Source organism: Lathamus discolor, chromosome 5 (assembly GCF_037157495.1).
Source record: "Lathamus discolor isolate bLatDis1 chromosome 5, bLatDis1.hap1, whole genome shotgun sequence".
NCBI classification, from domain to species: Eukaryota; Metazoa; Chordata; class Aves; order Psittaciformes; family Psittacidae; genus Lathamus; species Lathamus discolor.
In genome coordinates this window covers 15242808-15262198 of record NC_088888.1, presented here as the reverse complement: position 1 = coordinate 15262198, position 19391 = coordinate 15242808, and the positions used below count along the sequence as shown (strand labels likewise).

Below are 19391 nucleotides of genomic sequence, written 5' to 3'. Positions count from 1 at the left end.
GGGAAATCTGACAATCATTCTTTCAGAAAGGCAGGCTTGAAAGGGTCTCTTGTTCGTAGGTAAACCTTCAGTTAGTTTTTCTAGTACCGGTGGTTCAATCGAAAGGTTTGCCAACTGCCCCCTGGAGAAAACTGGAGATCTGCATTTAAATGGAGATATAGTATTTCCAAATGCACGGTACCTGCGAGGCAGATACTGTCAAGGTTTCTTAGTGAGTGGATCTCAAATTGTATTAGGTACATTTCAGTGCTGTAACTATCCCCATTTCGTAGGGCTGGGGCTATTTCCATATCATTTTTCTGCATGCGTGCTTTGTAATATTTGTCCTGATAAGCCAAAATTAAACCCTCCCATCCACAACAAAGCCCTCACCTACCAACAAGAAGGAATTACAACCTGATGTATAATTTTCTGATATGGGCGATGAAGGCTATATTAGATAATCTTAAATAATTGAAAACTCTGATGACTTAATCGAGTAGTGAGCTTGGTTTACAATGCAGCCAATTTAGAGCCATAAAAACACTGTGTAAAATTTTTATCTTGTGGTTGACCATTACATATCCTATTTATTATTCCAAAGCATTTCAACAGCATTTTTTTCCTCCATCAATGTGGATGCTGGCATTCAGCACCCCCTCGCTAATAAACACATGGGATTTTCTTGGAACAGCTTTAGGAAAAAAGAAAACACAAAAATTAGCAGATCACTACAAAACTGTTCTTTGTTGCAATAAGCATCTTTTTACATTCCGACTTGAACCGACATCGTGTGCTGCAAAATACACTTGGAAACACCAAGACTTACATATAATAAATCAAAGCCATATAGGTAAGTTAAAAAGACGGGTGTAACAACTGATACTGACACATCAGAGAACCAGATAAAGGGGGAAAAAAAACAAAACCTCATGAATACTTTGCTGCTAATGTACCCGAGTTCAAAGAGCAGCATTCCTCTTAGGAAAATGTCTTCATTTTCCTATCAGAAAATCATCATAACCTTCCAGAAAAGTTTTTGCGAGTATACAAGGAAGGCAGAGGAGAACGTTTAGAGTGCAAAAGACACTCGTGATGAGTTTCAGCCACACAGGCACCAGTCCAGGCAGCCGTTCGCTGAAATTCAGGTTGCAATTGCATTGTCCCTGTAAACAAGGTTACAGTGAACGGCCCAAGATATCCTTCTCAGCAACACCTTCACCAGGAGCCCTTCAGCTGTCTACTTAGTTTGTTATGCCTTATCTCGCAGCCCTGACATCTTAATGCTGATTCAAATTCAGGATTCAAAATGAAAGATGAAATATCTCTGAGATCACTTAATATTGAAATACCATTGCAGTAATAAGTGGTGCCAGAGCTGGAGATATGGATATAGTACTCTAGTGGTAACCTTTTAATTTCTGACAAAATACTAGGGAATAACTGCAATACTGCACACACAGTGACTGCAATTGTTCTGTTTTTCTTATTTTGATAATCAATGTCGTGCTTACCTTCTTCTGCCCCTGGCAAGATTTTAAACTGTGAAGTCCTCTACAAGGAGCTCTGCCAGGTTCCTGGACAGCCGTGGAACCCCTCGCACCACAGCCCCATATCCCCAGCACGCAGACCCATGGCTACCTTGATGCTCTCAAGACACGGAAGATCATAACCACATGAGTCACTTCATCATTCTAAGGCTTTGGCTATTTTCAGAGGAAATGGAACGCACACACCATGTGTAATCTAATGTAGGTTATATCGTAAACTACTCCCATCCTGAAAGTGACCCAAGGTAAGCTACACCAGAACATTTTGTCCTCTGAAATAAAACAGGGAAGTAACACTAGAATGTATCAGGCAACTTTTACACTTTGTATTTGAGACAGGGTGGATAATAAAGGCTTAAAACTTCCCTGCTTTTATACAAAGGGTATTTCCCTCCTGGCCACAGGCAGGGTGGGCATCTGTTTATGGGCTGGGTTATGTTTGCTGTTAGTCTCCTACACATTATGAAAAGATAGGATGGGGCAGGGGGGTGTATGAAGAGGGTATGAGGGAGAATTACAGGAGAGAAACACAAAACCTCAAGCTGCACAGTGCCTGTCTTCCCACACTCCCATTCACCTTCATTTTCCTCTCCTTTATATTCTACTCATTTTTACTTGCCTCCCCCATTATTTAGTCATCTCCTAAACGCAGTCCTTTCTTTGCTATCATGAGAAACATGTTAACTAGACCAAGTACTGCGAGCGCTTCCCCTGCAAGCACTTCAAAACGCACCTCCGGACCACTCGCCCCTTCGCAGCATTAATGCACGCGGGAAAATAAAAAAAAAAATATAATAAAATAGAAAAGGGAGGAAACAATCTCCCCCTCGCAGCAGGGTCACATTGAGGCGTACACACACACACACACCCCGCACCCCCTTATCAGGACCCAAAGCAGGAAGCGCGGAGGGAGCACGCAGGACAAGGAGTTCTCTTACTTTTCCTTCGCCCCCTCCGCACCCGCTGGCCCGGCCGCGAGTCCCGACGCCACGGCAGGAGGGGGGCAAAGCGCGTCCCGCATGGCACGGATGGGCGGGCAGAGAAGGGACGGGAAGCGAAGGGACGCCCGGCAGCAGAATTCCCACCCCCCGCCCGACGTGCAGGGCTCCGGCCAGGCCTGCGTGGCTCCCACGGGTCGCTCTCAGAAGTGTTCCAGGAAGGAGAAAGCGGCGGGGAGGGGGACGGGACGGGGGCAAACAGGGCCCCCCCTTTCCTTCACTCACACCCCATCCTCTTCCTACCCCCCCATCCCCAAGGCCTCTCCCGCCCCCCGCCGCTGCCCGGACAACTCGGGGCACCCACAAAAGGACACCCCAGCGGAAGAAGGGCGGGGGAGGCGGGGGCATAAGCAGCCGCCGGCACAAGCTTGGAGAGTCCGGTCCTCCCGACCCTCTCGCAGCCGCTAAAGCCACCCCGGGACCCCAAACTCTTGCTGGCCAAAGCCTCGTCACTTCCCCGGCGCTCCTGACCCTGGGCTGGGGGGGGAAGGACAAAACCCTCCGGGTTAGGATCTGTCAGCAGAAAACAGAATCATTCTCCCTCCCCCCTTTTAACCCTCTACCCGGCCCGACAGTCTTAGATAATTATCGGAGAAACGCGAAACACTGAGCCCCGGGCAGCCGGTGCTGCCATGCGGCTTTTTATGAGGGTGATTGGGGGTGGGGGGGAAACACACGGGGACGACCGACTCCGAGCAAGTGCAATTGACAAGGTCTGAAGGTGGAATGGGGGGAGGGAAGGGAATGGGGGGGTTGGGGGGGGAAGCGCTTCTGGAGCGAGCGGCTCGTCTCCGTGCGGAACCATGCCCCCCGCTGCAATGTCAGCTCGCGGAGGTGCGGGGTGGGGACGGGGAGGCCCCACTTTACCTGGTCAGCTCAGAACCGCAGGCAGGCTAGTCAGGTGAGTCGTCGGGGATTTTAAAGAAGCCGAAGCCGGTTTCTTTGCTAGGAAAGTCTACAACACCATGCAGGGACATTGCAAAATCTTTACACACGCCTCCTTTAACCGGGCTCCCGCGACCTCCGCCGGCGAGGGGGGAGCCGCCGGCGGGCTGCAGGCCGCGCTGCGCCGCGGCGGGCGGGCGGGGGGCGCGGGGGGCGGCGGCGGCAGCGGGCGCGGCCCCCGCGAGGGAGAGGAGGCCCCGGGCGGGCGGTAGCGAGCCCAGACCCCGCGGCTCCGGCCCCGGCGGCGGCCCCGGGCCTCCCTGCCGCCTTGGTAGCGCCGGTCCGCACTCGGCCTGACCCGGGACGTCACGCCGCCTGTCTGTTTTCTCAATGATAACTTGGCAGGAGAAGGGGGAAGCGGCCGGGTTTTTCCTGGGCTCGTTACTGGGTACGTGCACGTTTCCTTTACATGCGTGGTTTTTGGGGTTATTTTCCCTTTTTTTTTTTCCTCCCTTTTTTTTTTTTTTAAGGGAAATAATGAAAAGCCGAGACAGGAAATCCGGGGCGCGGCGGGGGCTGCCGCCCCACGATGGTGGCGGGGTGCGGGGAAGCGGCGGCGCGGCCGAGGGGCGCAGGCATGCGTTCATCTTTTTGTCTTTCATTTTACCTTCAGGGTGACATTCAGTGCCGGGCGAGCTTCGCCGGTCACCGCCAAGTCTCGCCTGGAAAACAAACCAAACCAAACAAAAAGAGAAACCAACCCCCTTTACCTTCCCCCAAAATAAAATCCCAACCTGCTACCGGAGGGGGGGGCGACCCAGTGGGGCGGTCGACGGGACACCTCGCCCAAGGGATGCAGGGATACTCGGAGGCACGCAGGAGCAGCTAGCAGCTGCCGAGCAGCCGCGGGATGGGGAAACTGGTTGGGGGGGGGCATCCCCGAATGTATATATATATATATATACATACATATACATATAGGCCCCCGAAACGCAGGAGGCGGCATAAACTGCTCCTAGGCGAGAAGTGAGGATGCTGCCGTGCAGGCCGGGCTCCGTGCGGTAGCATCTACCCCCCGAGTCTCCTCCAAACCTCTGCAGGGGAAGCTGGGGTTGGGGGGGGGGGGGTGCGGGACACGGACCTCACCCTCCGCACAGACCCCGGGTTCAATTCGGGTACCCCCGCCGGACGCAGCGGCCGCTCGGCAGCACAATGGCGTCGCTGCTAAGGACTGGCGCAAACCCTGGCGGGGTTTACTCGCGGGTGCTTAAACCATCTCCCCCTACCTCCGCTGCTGCGGAGCAGCTATTTCCGAAAGCTGGGCGGTTTTACGTTAAAAGAGCGGGTGAGCACGGGCCTGCAGTTAGCACCGGGGTTGGTGGGAGCGGTGGTAGGGGCTGGCAAGGCACCTGCAATTTCTTACCTCGATTTTCTTGTACTCTTAGGCAAATCCTCTTAAATCTACACAAATGTCCCTGTTAAATTCAGGGGACCTTCTACATGTCGGGTTTGACCTGCGTGCAGAAGTATTTCCACATGTAGGCCTCACTTAAAAACAAACTACCCATGGTCGCTTCGGTTTGAGTGCCTCTTGAGCTAAAAATCAATTGCTGCACACACACACTGTTAATAGCCCAAACTGCTGAAACGCCACAACACCCTGCACAGTGACCACAGAGCGTCCCAGCAGCGCCCAAGGTCAAGTTTACCTCTTTTGCGCTGAGTTGTGCACCACCTACTTTAATAACCAGTTACAATGTTGGGGATACGCATGCAACTAGTTCATGAAGGGACACATGCAGCAGGGCTGAAATGGAATTATTCTTCTGCGACTGCCTCTGTTCAGCCTTAATATTACCATTAGTGCTTTCATTTTCCTCATTTAAATACAATAAAAGGAAAATTGCCTTTGCTTAATATTGCTACTAATCAGGCGTTGCTATTCCAGTTGTTAGGTAATAAAGTCAGGGAGAAGTTAGTGTGCACCTTTCCTGTTGCTGGACTCTGCTCTCACTGGCACCTTGTTTTAAATGATGAGATCGCCTATTGCAGCTGGAAAAACAGTTGGGGGAAAAAGGAAGTCCCTCTCTGAATATGGTACAGTCCAAATATCATTTTAATGAGCATGAAAGTGAAAGCACTTTTTTCTTTCTTTCTTTGTTTTGTTTTAACCCAAGCTACTTAAGATGCTTTCTGGCTTGGCTAGAAAGACGAGTCTGTTTAATGTTTCTGTTTTGGACTTGGTTTGAACTGCTTTTAAGCAAAATTCTTACCTGTCTTAACTGTACTGTCTCAGCAGAGCACAGAGTACATTACTGATACATATTTTTGGTAGACTTGAAAAGCATTTTGTACAGCTTGATCGTTGTCTGTATTTGTCATTAGTTTTTTAAGTGAGGCTCTTCCGATTGATGTGGGGAATTGCTTTGAAAGGATGAAGGGTATGGTGTAGCTACCCAAGATGCCACTTGCAATTATTCCATACCTTGGCTAAGAGGGAGATTTTTAGTGGTGATTGTTACACTTTTAAAAGTGAATTAGTTAATCAAAGTGCTATTTTTGGAATGCACTTAAAAGAACATTAAAATGCATAAATTTCATTAAAATAAATGAGCAGATAGGCAACAAAACAAGTATTAGTCAAATAAGATCTCACCCATGGAGCCAAATTCAGCCCTGGTGACATCAACTGAGTTGTGCTTGTCTACAGCATATTTAATTTGGTTTCTGTAGTCACACAGCTGACACTATGTGGTTGTCAAATGTGTGTATATTAAAAATGGGTGAGCCGTGCTCCTCCAACATGATTAACCTCTGAAATTCACCTGGTTTCCATTTAGCTCAGCTGTGCCATCCTATCACATATGCAATTTTTGGTGCTCATAAACCCCAGAGATGCAGAGAGGCATCCCAAACCCTGGTATTAGTCTAAGGGACATGAGTTGTCTCTGAATTGAGGGTGCAATGAGGTGGATTTCGAAAGAGGCTCTTCACAATGGGCTGCATATATGCTTCAGTTAAAAGGCTGCGCTAAAGTCTCTCCTGCCATCTTTCATTACTGTTGTTACTCATGCCAGTGAGAGTAAAGGAAAGGTTGGTATGTCTATAATCACACGTTCATTTGCTATGTAGATATATCCTAAGAGCCTCTCCACACAGGAAAATTAGTCAGGAATAAGGCTGGATGTGAATGTAAAGCACAATGTGCTCAGATAGCTTGTTCATCCTGGAATGACGGAGCTCTTTCCTGGTTTCACTTAATCCACTTTCAAAATGGATTAAGATAATTCAAGAAAGGGAATTCTTCTGCTGGTACAAGATTTGTCTACACATGGGTTTAGTCATTACTGCAGTGTACCTAATAGGTGTTTTGGAATGGTATGGTGCATAGACAACTCCAAAGTCCCACAGGTGAAAACAACAGAATTTAGTCTTTCTGTATAACATGAGGTTAATTTAGCCCAGAAGTTTTACCTACTTCTTTCCTTGTGAAGGATATTTAATTCATTACACGATTTTAGCAAAAAATCCTACAACAGCTATGTATTTATGCTCAATTCAGGACAGCAATGCCATGTGCCCTCTACTAAAATAAACGATCAGTACCTTCTCAACTGCCTTGGAGCTGACAATAGATTCATTGCTGGAGAAAATACCAGCTTCTCAATGGTAAATATTTTGAGTGGACTGTTGCAAACAAAAGCAAAACAAACCCAAAGCCCTGCTCTGTCCTTTTATAAACACCCATGATCCATTTGTACTTTGACTGCATGCCATTCAAAGCAATAGCACCCATTCTAATTCAACAATATTAGTTCCTGAACGAGAAACCTCTCAGATTTGCTCAGAAGGATTTATGGAACAACAGGGCCTTAAGAATAGAAAGCTAATGTATAGTTTGTGTATGGAGATCTAAAACGGGGAAGAATCTACCTGAAACTCTGGCAGATGCTCTGAATGAAGTGTATTGTAGCACTGCTGGCATACAGGAAAGTTACTAAAATGATGCTGAGAACATACAGAGGTTTTTTGTGACTTTATGCCAAGCAGAAAGTTTGTCAAATGTAATTTGGTCTCATTCTGTGCCATAGAAGAGAGGCAACTCCCTGACAAGAATTGAGACTCTAAAACTTTAAACTTAAGGTTGGCTATTGGGTGGGGTTTGGCTTTTTTCCCTGGGGGGGAGGTGTGGGGGAGAACCAAACAAAGAAATAATGTAAGCTCAGCTAGTAAACCAGCTAAGTTTTTGAAAGAAGCATGAATATAGAAACTAGATGGCACAAATTGCTGACCCTTTAAACCCTGACAAGGGAAAAGCCAGTAAAAGCTATGAAGATAAAAAACCCAACTCCTACTTTGTGTGAAAGTCTGTAATGTGGGGTGTCAAAGGGTACCAAGGGGTCTTCCCTCATGCAGGTGAAGTAGTCCTGCTACTCTTTCCAAAGCTCAATTTGTGATTACAAACATGGCTTTGCTGTCCTGTGTTGGTCTTGGTTGAGGATATAGAGAGTGGATTTCACATATGCCTCCCTCGCACCAAACCTGCTTATTTAATGAGAGGCTTCCTGATAATAAAGTAAGCGTTGACTAAAGAAGGTAAAACATAGATAAACATAAAATAATCAAGTTCTTGGATTCTCTTGTGCTGGGTGACTTTGAGAATGGGTCTAGTTTTGCTGTTAAGGCTCAAATTAGACTAAGATCAAAGGCATCAGGAGCATGTCTGATCTGAAATCCTACTTGTGTAAGAGTTGGATTAGATCATTTTATACTGCTTCCACTGAGAGGTCTCTGAGCCACCTGCAGTGGTGGGTTATCCCAGTTCTCTCCCACTTTTGTCATTACTCCTGTCATTAGGTTATATATAAGGAAGCAGTTCTTTACTGTGAGGGTAGTGAGGCACTGGCACAGGTTGCTGAAGGAAGTCATGAATGCTCCATCCCTGACAGTGTTCAAGGCCAAGTTGGATGGAGTCTTGGGTGACATGGTTTAGTGTGAGATATCCCTGCCTTGGCAAGAGGGCTGGAACTTGATGATCTTAAGGTCTTTTCCAACCCTAACTATTCTATGATGATTACAGGGGAATTTCTCATCCAGCAAGGAAAGTGTCTTTAAGTTTCTGAGATGATGGTACAGGCAAGAGGAAATCTCAGCACACAGCCAATGCAATGAAATTAAGGATCCTCTATGGGAACTGGTTAGTAGCGCCAATGGTTAATATTTGTCTTAACAACAACCAACAGTTTTGTTTTTTGTTCTAACAATGTGAATTACACATTAAACATTAATACAAGTGATTGTACTTTTCTTTTGATCTTCAAGTGTAATCATTTCAAATGAGAGTTTATACATGAGCATTGAAACAAATCCCTGAGTCATGTGAATTTACATTGGGTTTACTCTGTGGGAAAGATATCCCACATGAGTTACTCATGTCTGCAAAACATAACATACTCATAAATCAGAAGGCAAAAATAAAAAGAGCTTGTATTTGAATGTTGGAATGTAAATATCTGTGTGGATATTTGGCTTGTACGCTAGTAGTAGTGCAACATTAAAAAGTTCATTTATCAGAGATCAGGATTCGGCATGGGGCCCTCACTTAATAGGAGAATAAGCAAGCTCACCTTTTAGCTTCTGCAATCTGGCTACTACCAAGTAGCGACCCTGGCGTCAGAGGAATTTGAAGCAACTCAAAGTAAAGGGATCAGAATTTGGCTTGCTTTATGCAGACAAAAGTTGCCAAACTGCCGTCATTAAGGATTAATACTGCATATACTTAGCAGACAAACTGTACAGTGCCGAGTGGCACCTTTCCTGATGTCCTTGACAGCCAGCTGTAGTGCAAGGCTGACCCAGTCAGACCAACTGTAGAACCTGCTCGACCATATCTGATACCTCCTCCTCTTGGTTTAACATCAGTCATAAACATTGCATTCCATGAAAATATAAACAGTATGGACTGTGTGTCTGCCAAGACAGTTATTTAAAATACAAACAGAATTTAAGCCCTTTTGCCTTTCACACGCTACACAAATATTACAATAACCAACAGTCTGCACTTAAGTAATATACGTTCAAAGTACATATGACTTATTGAGGAAAGTACAGGTACAAAACAGCATGATAGGCTTGATTCAGATAGGTACTGACTACAAGGTTTCCAGAATGCCTCTTGCCTTTCCAAAGCAGGTCTCAAAGCCAGGGTTTCAGAAGAGGAATGACTGCCAAGAAGGTATTATGTTTGATGGCAGATAGGCTGTATCTATGGTTCAGGTCATAGCTCAGGAATCTCAAAAGCCCATTAATGTATTTCATTCTTAATGTATAAATGCTAAAGGAGTCCTGGAAGCCAAAGATCCAGGATTATCCCGCATAACTCAGTGTCCTCACAGGAGGCTACAGTCATGCTCCTCTGCTGCTTCTTTTCTGTGGCCTGAATAACCTTAAATGCTGATGGTAGAGCTTCAAAAGGAAGAGTGAAAGAAGCCTATGCATAGAATAGTTTATAGACTGGAAGAGGAGGAAACATAAAACCCTTCATCCATGAACTTGAATTCTTTAGCTGCTATGTTTTATATAAAGACAGAGGAACTGATACTGTTGAGTTGAGAAGAAAGCACCTGTGACACTCCATTAGGGAATCCCAGCATTGTTTGTGTGAATTAAGCCTTCCCTGAGGTTTCAGAACTTCACCTGGCATGTTAAGTCAAAAGATGAATAGGTTAATATTGGATCTTAAACAATTTTGGGCTGAAGGACCTCAACTACCTCAACTCCATCTAGACACTGCTTGAAGCACATTGACATTACCCAGCTTTAGAAGTTTAGTGAGTCTTCTGACTTTTCAAAAGCCTAGGTACATCCCCAGGCACAAGCAAAGAGCTGTGCTTGCAAAGATGTGATAGAAACAAGTAGAAAATGGTGTACAGAAGCTTGTAAGGAGGACTTCCTTAGCATCAGTCAGGGTGACAAAGCCTGCTGGACCACAGGGTCCCAGGCTGCATTCACAACCCTGGGATGCTGCTAGAAACACTCCCTGGTCATTCGGTGTGTGTTAGAGGTTCTCATTTCTAGAGACCTAGATGAAATGTGCTGATACCAAGCCCATCCTTCCTCTTACAGCTGAAGGCCTCCAGCAGGTGTTCAGGAGGCCAATGGGAAGGAGAGGACACTAGTTTTAATCCATTTGTTCATGATGAAAAATTATGAGAAAAGTGAAAAGGTTATTCTACAGAAGAATGCTTTTACTTATATTTAAACTGCTTAACACCAGTCGGAACCCTGATTTCCATTACTGTATATGCATGTCATGGTATGGTGAAATCTTCAGTAATTAACTAGTCAGAGCCACAGACTAGAAACCGGCTATGCAGCCAGTGAAAGCTGACATAGCTTTCATGAAATCAGCGGACTCATACCAATCATATTGGCTGGTGATTTGGTCTTCAATTTCTAATAAAAAAATTGCATTTTTCCATTGTATTTGTTGGGCTGTTCAGCCTGGAGAAGAGAAGCTGTGTGGAGACCTCGGAGCAGCTTCCATTATCTGAAGGGGACTACAAGGATGCTAAAGAGGGACTCTTCATCAGGGACTGTAGTGATAGGACAAGGGGTGATGGATTCAAACTTAAACAGAGGAAGTTTAGATCAGACATAAGGAGGAAGTTCTTTACTGTGAGGGCGGTGAGGCACTGGAATGGGTTGCCCAAAGAAGCTGTGAATCACAGAATCATAGAACTGGTTGGAAAGGACCTTAAGATCATCTAGTTCCAACCAGAGTAGTTGGGAATGCTCCATCCCTGGCAGTGTTCAAGGCCAGGTTGGACAGAGCCTTGGGTGACATGGTTTAGTGGGAGGTGTTCCTGCTCATGGCAGGGGGTTGGAACTCAATGTTAACATCCTTTGCAACCCAAGTCATTCTATGATTCCGATTGTATTATACAGCAAAAGCAATAAAGTAGAAAGTTCTAAATATTTATACAGCCAAGACAGAAACAAAACCAATGCAAAATCTTTGGCAATCAAATCCTACAACCACATTATTATATATTTCAGTGTTGGAGCCTTGTGGATTACTCCTTAACTTTAGGGCAGCTCATTTTCTTGCCTCCATCTTTCCAGCCACTATTAGAGCTACAACCTTTCCATCTGTTTATACACTAATCTGCCACCCCAGGGACAGGGGACAAGTTACACGATAGGTGTTTGTCCATGGGCAAATGTCTAAATGTGAAGGGAAACAACTGAATTTTAATGGCAGAAGATAATCTTTGGGCAGTGCAGGAATTAGTGGGGCCTACCGCTACCAGGAGCTGTATGCTATGCTCTTCTCTCCTACTGAGGTTAGCAGGATGCAGGTGAGATGAGAAGGATGCAGAAACAAGCCCCACAATACCAGCTCCTTCTCTCATGCCACAAATAACAGGGCAAGAGGCCTGCTGTTGTCAGGCCCAACAGAGTTGCCCCAGTATCAATGCAGAGAAATGTTGACAAAAATTAGGGTAACTGCTCCAGATTTACGCCACCAAAGATGTGTTCTCATTAGGTATTTATAGCCTAGTAGCATTGTTTAGGGGAAGAAGGTGTATTTATTAAGTGCTGTACAAAATACTTCATCAGATTAAATTCCTGCGTCCAAAAGCCCAACAACAAAGATTGCAGAGGGAGGGTGACAAACAACAGGATATCCTGGGAAGAAAGTACATCAGTAATTGCAGCAAAGCCAGGCAGCCACAGAGGCCTTTGCTACACAGAGGGTAGTGATAATTCTGCCAAAGAGGCAAGTGTTTATTTCCTTTTTAGCTATGCTATTTCCATTACATTATTGAAGTAGTTTTTTAAAGCTTACAGACATCAAGTTTATAAAGCTTAAAACCTTGTCATACCTAAGACAATATATACCAATTTATCTAAATCTCTATAAGAATATGTCATCTAATATGATTTGAATTTTTTGTGGCGTTTGAGAATTTAAGAAGTTTAATGAAAGAAGGATAATTTTTGGTCTTGTGTTTGTCTTCTTAGAAGATTCAGGAAGGAATATAAAGGATAGTCCCCAGATCTGTATATATCTACCTGTAGATAACAAAATAGAAAATAATTAGTAGTCATTTAATTTGCTCTGTAGCTGGATGGCAGAGTTTCAGCCATTTTCACCAAAGCAAGGAGACCCACTACAGAGTACTGTCTTTTCAATTTTGGGCTAGGCAATCATAGCCCTGAATAGGTCATGAAAGGGATCAGCCTTCTCCGTGTTACTCCTTTGGTCAGATGGCAGCTCTGACCCAGAAAGAGTCAAGAAAAGAGGACAGCCATGGCCACCTGGCATTGCCTTTTTGCACAGAGAGAAGCATGCATGAGAGGAGGGAGCTGGTGTCCAGCCAGGTCTTACTCTTCAGGCTGCCAAGTTGGAGCGCATCCTCCCAGTGGGCTTCTACAGGGGAAGGCATCGAGGAGCTAAGGATGGGGAACTGCTTCCCTTGCAAATACCTCTGCATCCCTCTTTGCTTCCTTCCAGGAGAAGGCTAAGCATGCCTCTTATTTAGCTGAAAGGTTTCCACCTGATGTTGAGTATGTTAGTGTGCTGGTGAACACAGGCACTACACAACGTATGTAAAAATGTAACCTCAAGGATGTGTCCAGCAATGACCTTACACTGAAGCCAGTTCTCATCTTAGTTACAGGAGAATATAGAATCACAGAATAGTTAAGGTTGGAAAGGACCTTAAGATCATATCAGTCTCCCTCACATTTTTTACTCATAAATAATTTTTTTTCCTAACCAACTAATACTGTTCTTTATATAAGCTACCCAAAGTTTAGTTGTGTCCATTATTTTCTCTATTCACTTATTTCAACAAGGCTGATTTTACTTAGTGCAGTGTTTTGCACTGTACCATTGGTTACTATGGTACAGTTCATTGCAATAGAGTAATTTCACTAGTTAGAAGACTTCACCATAATGTTTTGCTACTATTTCTGATGGGAATTAGAGCCACTAGCTCACAAATGCCACATCGACATCCTTTTTGACCCATCCCAAGAACTTCAGTGGTCCCCCCTCTGTTTGTCAGGCTTCACTCAACCCCTGCTCTAAGCCCCTATGACATGTGTGTCCAGTTAAGACTACAGAAGAAGAGAAACCGTAGTTTATTAATCATTAATGTATTAATTTCCAGTTATTAGGAGGCTGTTGCTCTACATCCATATCTGTGCAGACAGAATATCGCGTTACTAAGTTACCAGGGCTACCTAGAGTTAACATCCAGAAACAGTTTCTTCTATTCTAGCAATACATGCTGCTTCCTGGGACAGTTCTTTAGGTACAAGCCAAGTGAAAATGGCCATTCTCACTATTTTCCACTGTGCCTCAGTTTTTCTCTCTTGGCTTTGTGCAGCTGCAGAGAATGTATAATATGGGATGCTAGTTTTCCTCCCTATGGGTTCAGTACAACAAATTGCTATGCAAGAGCAAGTCCAGTGATTTCAGGTAATTCTGCTGTTATACATAGGAATACAGGAGTTACTTGAATTCAGGAAGTTACTTGAGTACTGGAAAGACAAACAGGTCTTCTAGTCCTAATGCAGGTGACCATAAGGTACAAGCTTCATAGACATTTAATGAGCAAAGGGTTGACACTGAAGAAAGAGTATCACAAAGCTCTTGAGAAAAAAGTTGGAACAAGGTTTTAGTAGTTTGTCAAGGCATCATAAAATGCATATGCTCTATGAGGCTACAACATGTATGTAGCAGGTGTATGCAACTTGCTCTGTAGTCCTAAATCCGTCATCAACATATCATTGGGAACTTGGGCTTCTGAGAGTCACTTCTCTCTCTGTGCCTCAGTTTCCTCATAAGAAAATAAGGGTTATGCCCGTGATATCCCTTGGATTAATAAATCCATTCATTACATGTCAAGTATTATAATCAATCACAGGTTTATCATGTCTGTTTTACCCCCAAAAAAATAAATCTGTAAGATAAAAACAAAACTTAGATATGATTGCAGAAGTTTCAGATTGTGGAACATGAATCTTAGGATTTCAGTGGATGCAATGCCAAACTTACAGTTAGGTGAACTTCAATGTGATTCTAAAGATATTAGCAAGCCAATGGCAAGTGATTTGGTCTGCATCTTCTACCAGTTGAGAAAAGACCTATGCCAGTCCCACCACAATTCTTCAATTATTTCCCCCATCTTTTGTTTGTTCTGTAGTAAGAAGCATTCAACAACCAAGCCCCCAGCCTCCAAAGACTGAGTCTGTTGTATATTTTTCCTCCTAAAGCATTTTTATTTTGGCATATTGATAAGAATGTATTTGCTAGGTAATAGGTAAAGGAACTGAGAAATAATTCAGTCCCTGTAGTCACTCTCACTTACTACTAGTGATCGTTCCTTACATAGTTACGTGTAAGGAAGGTGTGATGTCGCAGTTTAAACAATTTCTTCATTCTACTAAGACATACAATTTCCAAACCATAAAATTCTTCTTTTATGTTGCACTTCCTTTAAAGCAAGTTTGTCTCCTTGAGTATATTTTTCCCTGGCTGTGATGCAATATATATGCACACACATATGTAAGTATCTATGACACACATATAGATCTCTGTCTCTTACTTGTTCCATTGGATAGGTGTTATTACAGATTAGAAAGAGCACAAATTTATCTACTGAGTGTATAGAAATTGGTATCACCCAGTTTAAATTTATTTGTATTTTTCCTGAAAACACCACCACCACCTACCTCCAAAGTACCTGATTCAGTAGCAGTACATGTACAGCTGCAAAACCACTTGATTTCCACGTGTCACTGGAAACCATCACTGGATTACTGTATTTTTTACCATATATAAAAGATTCAATCAGCCAAAATATATTTTACATCTTCTAGTGATGCAGAGCCATTATATGAAGATCTTTGAGTATCCTTTGAACATGGAGGAGTCACTATGCTATATCCTACTGTAAAACATACTACTTCCAGTGTTTTTCAAGTGGACAAGATGAATAGGGAAGGAGGAGGGAAGAAAATCATCTCTGGATGAGATGGCAATCCAAGAAAAAAGATTTTGTAATATATAACTCAGAAATCTACACAGTTTTTGTTCCTTGTTTAAAGATCTATATTTTTAATTATAAATTTGAGTATAAAAATATGAAAGGGTAAGGTAAAAAAAAAGATGTTAAATGGAGATTTGTTCAGAAAGTGTTGACTGATAGGCATATTCGTGGAATTGCTTAGTTCAGTTCTGCTTGAATGTTTTCCTAACTGGAAGAAAATGTGTAAGTTCGTCATCCATTTTAATCGTATTCATTGATGGATGTTAAACTTAGCAACAGTTCAGTGGCAGCTTCCGTAGACTGGCACCAATGTAAGGATTTGTATTTAAGTGAAAAAAAGAGGAGTTTTTAAAATAAATAATTCTTACCCTGAATTTGGGTTAAGATTTGAAATAATTAAATATAAAACGCCAAATATGTCACCCATGGATAACTGATTTCAGAGGGGTTACAAACCTCCTACTGCATAACAATGTAAGAATACTAAGTAGAATTCTATGAAAAAAATAAGGTCCAAGCCCACAGCTTTCAACAAAGAAGATTGTTACTTCTGTGTATTTCTGCACAAACAAAACCAAAACACTGGCTGGAATTTCTGAGCATTTCCACAATCCAAACAGTAAGAGGAAGCTATTAAGAATCACGAGTTTTGGTGTTAACTGCATTGGAAACAGAACAGAGCCTTTATCTTAATCAGTTGCTTAGAATACGTTTACACTGATCTCTCATTTTTTCCTCTTTCCGTGCTTATAGCCAGCATCACTTACACATTAATGATGTATGTTCATAAAGCCATGCATAGGCAATAACATACTAGTCCTGCAAGTATTTTGAGGGAGGGAGATTGTGTGTATTATGCCAGTACTATACCTTAGGGTCGTGAGTCACTAAGAAAATACACAGGAATGCTTTTTTTTTTTTGCGCTTGGAGTAAGAAGTCTGTTGTGGCAGAATATAAATATGGGAAGTAGTTTCTAAGTTTGTTACTATTACTCTATTAAGAGTAAACAGATTAAATACTCAGGTGGAAACATGTCATTATCACCAGGTTTTGTTGCAAATGCATGTACTATATTCAGTCAACATCCTAAGTACATTCCTATGCCTGCATGATGAAATGAGCACCAGGTCTCTCCATACCCGACATAACAGTAAAAGAAATAATAATCTAAATTGCTACTTATTCCACAACCAAATCTTAGCCAGCATGTACTACTATGTACTGTGGTTAGTGGTAATTTTACACACGTAGTAAACGCATTTGAAAGATGGAGATTTGCATTAAAGACTTTAGTATATACTGATAAAATAAAGCATGGGCATTTGGTGGTGGTGGTGGTAAAATATTAAATTTGTTAACCCTCTATTCTCAACATAACTCCCATAGTTATTTCCAGACAGAAAAGGAGAGCATATACCTGATTCTCTTCAGGCATGACAAGGGGATTGCTGCTCCCTGTTTTCCTGAAGTTAGCACACCAACAGCTGCTAAATGCAGAACAATGTGCTGCTTACCTTTGTTGTAAATGTAAGGCTTTTCCTTTTCAGAACTATATAAATGAACCAGTATTCATTTACACCTATGCCTAGAGGTTTCTTTTATAAAGCAGAGGGTGTTCATTTTTAATTTCCTCCTTATTCTGATTTTATGCCATATTCCTCTTCACCAACGTAGTTTGGAACTGCTTGGATATAACAAGTGCGAGGGAAGTAAAAATGAAAGCAGTGTATTTTCCCCCCACCATTTGTTGCAAGTATTTATAAGCAAAGGTGATAAAAACTTACAGGTTAAAGGGTCTTCCCTGACAGTTTTAACAACCCAGTAGTTTAGCAAACTACTACAGCTTTGTCCCCTGCTCCAAAAACCAAGACAACAAATCCCCAAACCATCTTTATGTGTTTAGGTTTGCCCTCTGAAATCCAGTGCAATATTTAGTAACTCATACTCGATGTCAGAGTTTCCAAGTGAAAGTAGTCGGGGGTTGTCTGTTGTTTGATTTTTTTTTTTTTTAAGGTACGTATAGATTCCTCATCTATTGAAAAGAAATTACATATGTCAGTAAAAAGCATGAGCAAAACCAGAAGTAATTCACGTGAATAAATGCAACCAGCCTTCCTTCACTGAGTGCTTTGGAGTCAGAAATGCTTTTTTCTCATGCTGCAAAAGCCTTCTGTTCAAATGAGTACCCACTAACATCTCTCTAAGCATCATTATCAAGACAGAAACAACCATTATCGATCATACACAACATTCTATAAGGTCCATTTTCGCAACTAAATTTATGTTTTCCTTCTCTGATGACTGCATTTATTTAGTCCTAAACACAGTTACAGCTGTACCTTTGTTAACTCCTGTGGTGGCAAGTCATTTTCAGAAACTCTTGTTCTCGGCAATGTTAAGTGTTACTGATTATAGTATTGCTTAAGACAGATTCCTTGTTGTAAGTGGCATTGAACATTTTTACCTGGATATTGCAACAACATGTTTGAGGATTGAGATATAAACTGAACAGTAAGTAATGCCTATGGCCTCTGCATTTAAGACTTGTGTCTTGAGAGACACTCGGCTAGAAAAATTAAACCATCACCAAAGCACCCAGTACAATGCCTGTATCTTTCTCTACTTTGCTAATGACCAATCAGCGTGTTAAACTGTGAACCACGGTACTAAATAATAAAGGTCAAAGTTTTCAAGGACAACTTCTGTGTTCGAGTTTCCAGCTTGAAATACCTAAAGCTGGATTTGCCAGTCGCGAGTTTCCCAGACTTCTCACTGGGACTGCATACCCTCAACACCAGGGAAAAACAAAGCCTCAATAACAGGCCCCATATCTCATCAAATCAAACCCCATTTCATTTGAAAAACTGATCCTGGGGTTTAACATCTGCCAAAAGGATGGTATGATCCCTGTGATCATAGGCACAATGCTGACCCGACACATGTATTTAGTCAAATCCAATCTTATCTCACCTAGTTTCTTAACTTTGTATGTTTGGTTTTATATCAGAAAAATGTATACAAATTCTGGAAAACTAGCTCACCATAAGAAGCAGTTTCAGCCTTTTTATCTTATGCAAAAGTTCCATTAATATAATGTTTATAAAATACAGGAGCTCTATATACATAAAATAGTAAATATTCATGGTCATTCTCTCAATTACAAAGAATATCAGAATTACATTCAAGCAGCTTTTCAGCTAATTCCAGAGTGCTGCATTCATCCATTATGCCCTCTGTTGTAAAGGTGGAAGCGTAATGGAGCTGTTAGGGATGTCTGCTGGAGTTCAAGTCTCAGATCTGGCTCTGCCTGGAACCTGTTGTGACCTACTCCAATACACCATATTAAAACTTCCTTTTATATCAGCTTTCCTTATACCGAACTCACCCAAATAAATTGTCTTTCTACTTTCATACATCAGGGGGAGAGGGAAGAACCCTGTGGTAACTGGTATTTGCAATTACTGGTGATTTCTTAGTGCAAGGTAAAGCAAGTTTGTAGTTCTCTAGCATTTAATAAGTAAAGACAGATAAGTATCTAATAGTAAAGATAAGTCTTTAATAGTAAAGACAAAAGATAAGTCTTTAATAGTAAAGACAAGATAAAATTGCACCGTATTGGACTGAATAAAGAAGTTTTCCTTCCCCAAGGAAGTTTTGGTGTTATTGCCACTACCAAACCATACCAATGCTGTCCCACTAACCACACTAAAGCTGCCTTTTAAGCTGCAACACTGCTCTACAACTATATTTCACCTGCTTTGAAAGCAAGTGTCAACTTTTTGACTCCTGACAGCAATTTACCATAGCCCTGTCTGGCAAGCAGGCAAAAACACCACAAAGCAAACGATGAAACCAAATCTATTCTGAGTTTGTGCAACTCGAGCCAATGCATGTGCCATAAAATCTAACATCC

The 19391-nt window shown here is 42.6% G+C and overlaps 1 protein-coding gene across 14 annotated transcripts in view; it reads right to left on the bottom strand.

Moving 5' to 3' along the window:
- The window catches only part of ESRRG (estrogen related receptor gamma), a 464785-nt gene that overhangs the window by 385264 nt on the left and 60130 nt on the right, over positions 1-19391 (bottom strand). For 6 of the 14 annotated variants that reach the window (XM_065679880.1, XM_065679883.1, XM_065679884.1 and 3 more), the window contains exon 1: positions 3395-3570. The exons of 5 other annotated variants lie outside the window; for them this stretch is intronic. Coding sequence is in view for 2 of the 9 variants with exons in the window: in XM_065679873.1 (XP_065535945.1) it covers positions 2468-2550 (83 nt within the window). In the remaining 7 variants the exon portion in view is untranslated. Of the gene's footprint in view, positions 1-2467; positions 2690-3394; positions 3571-19391 lie in introns of those variants that run through there. 3 more of the 14 variants (XM_065679873.1, XM_065679872.1, XM_065679882.1) reach the window with 2 other exon arrangements.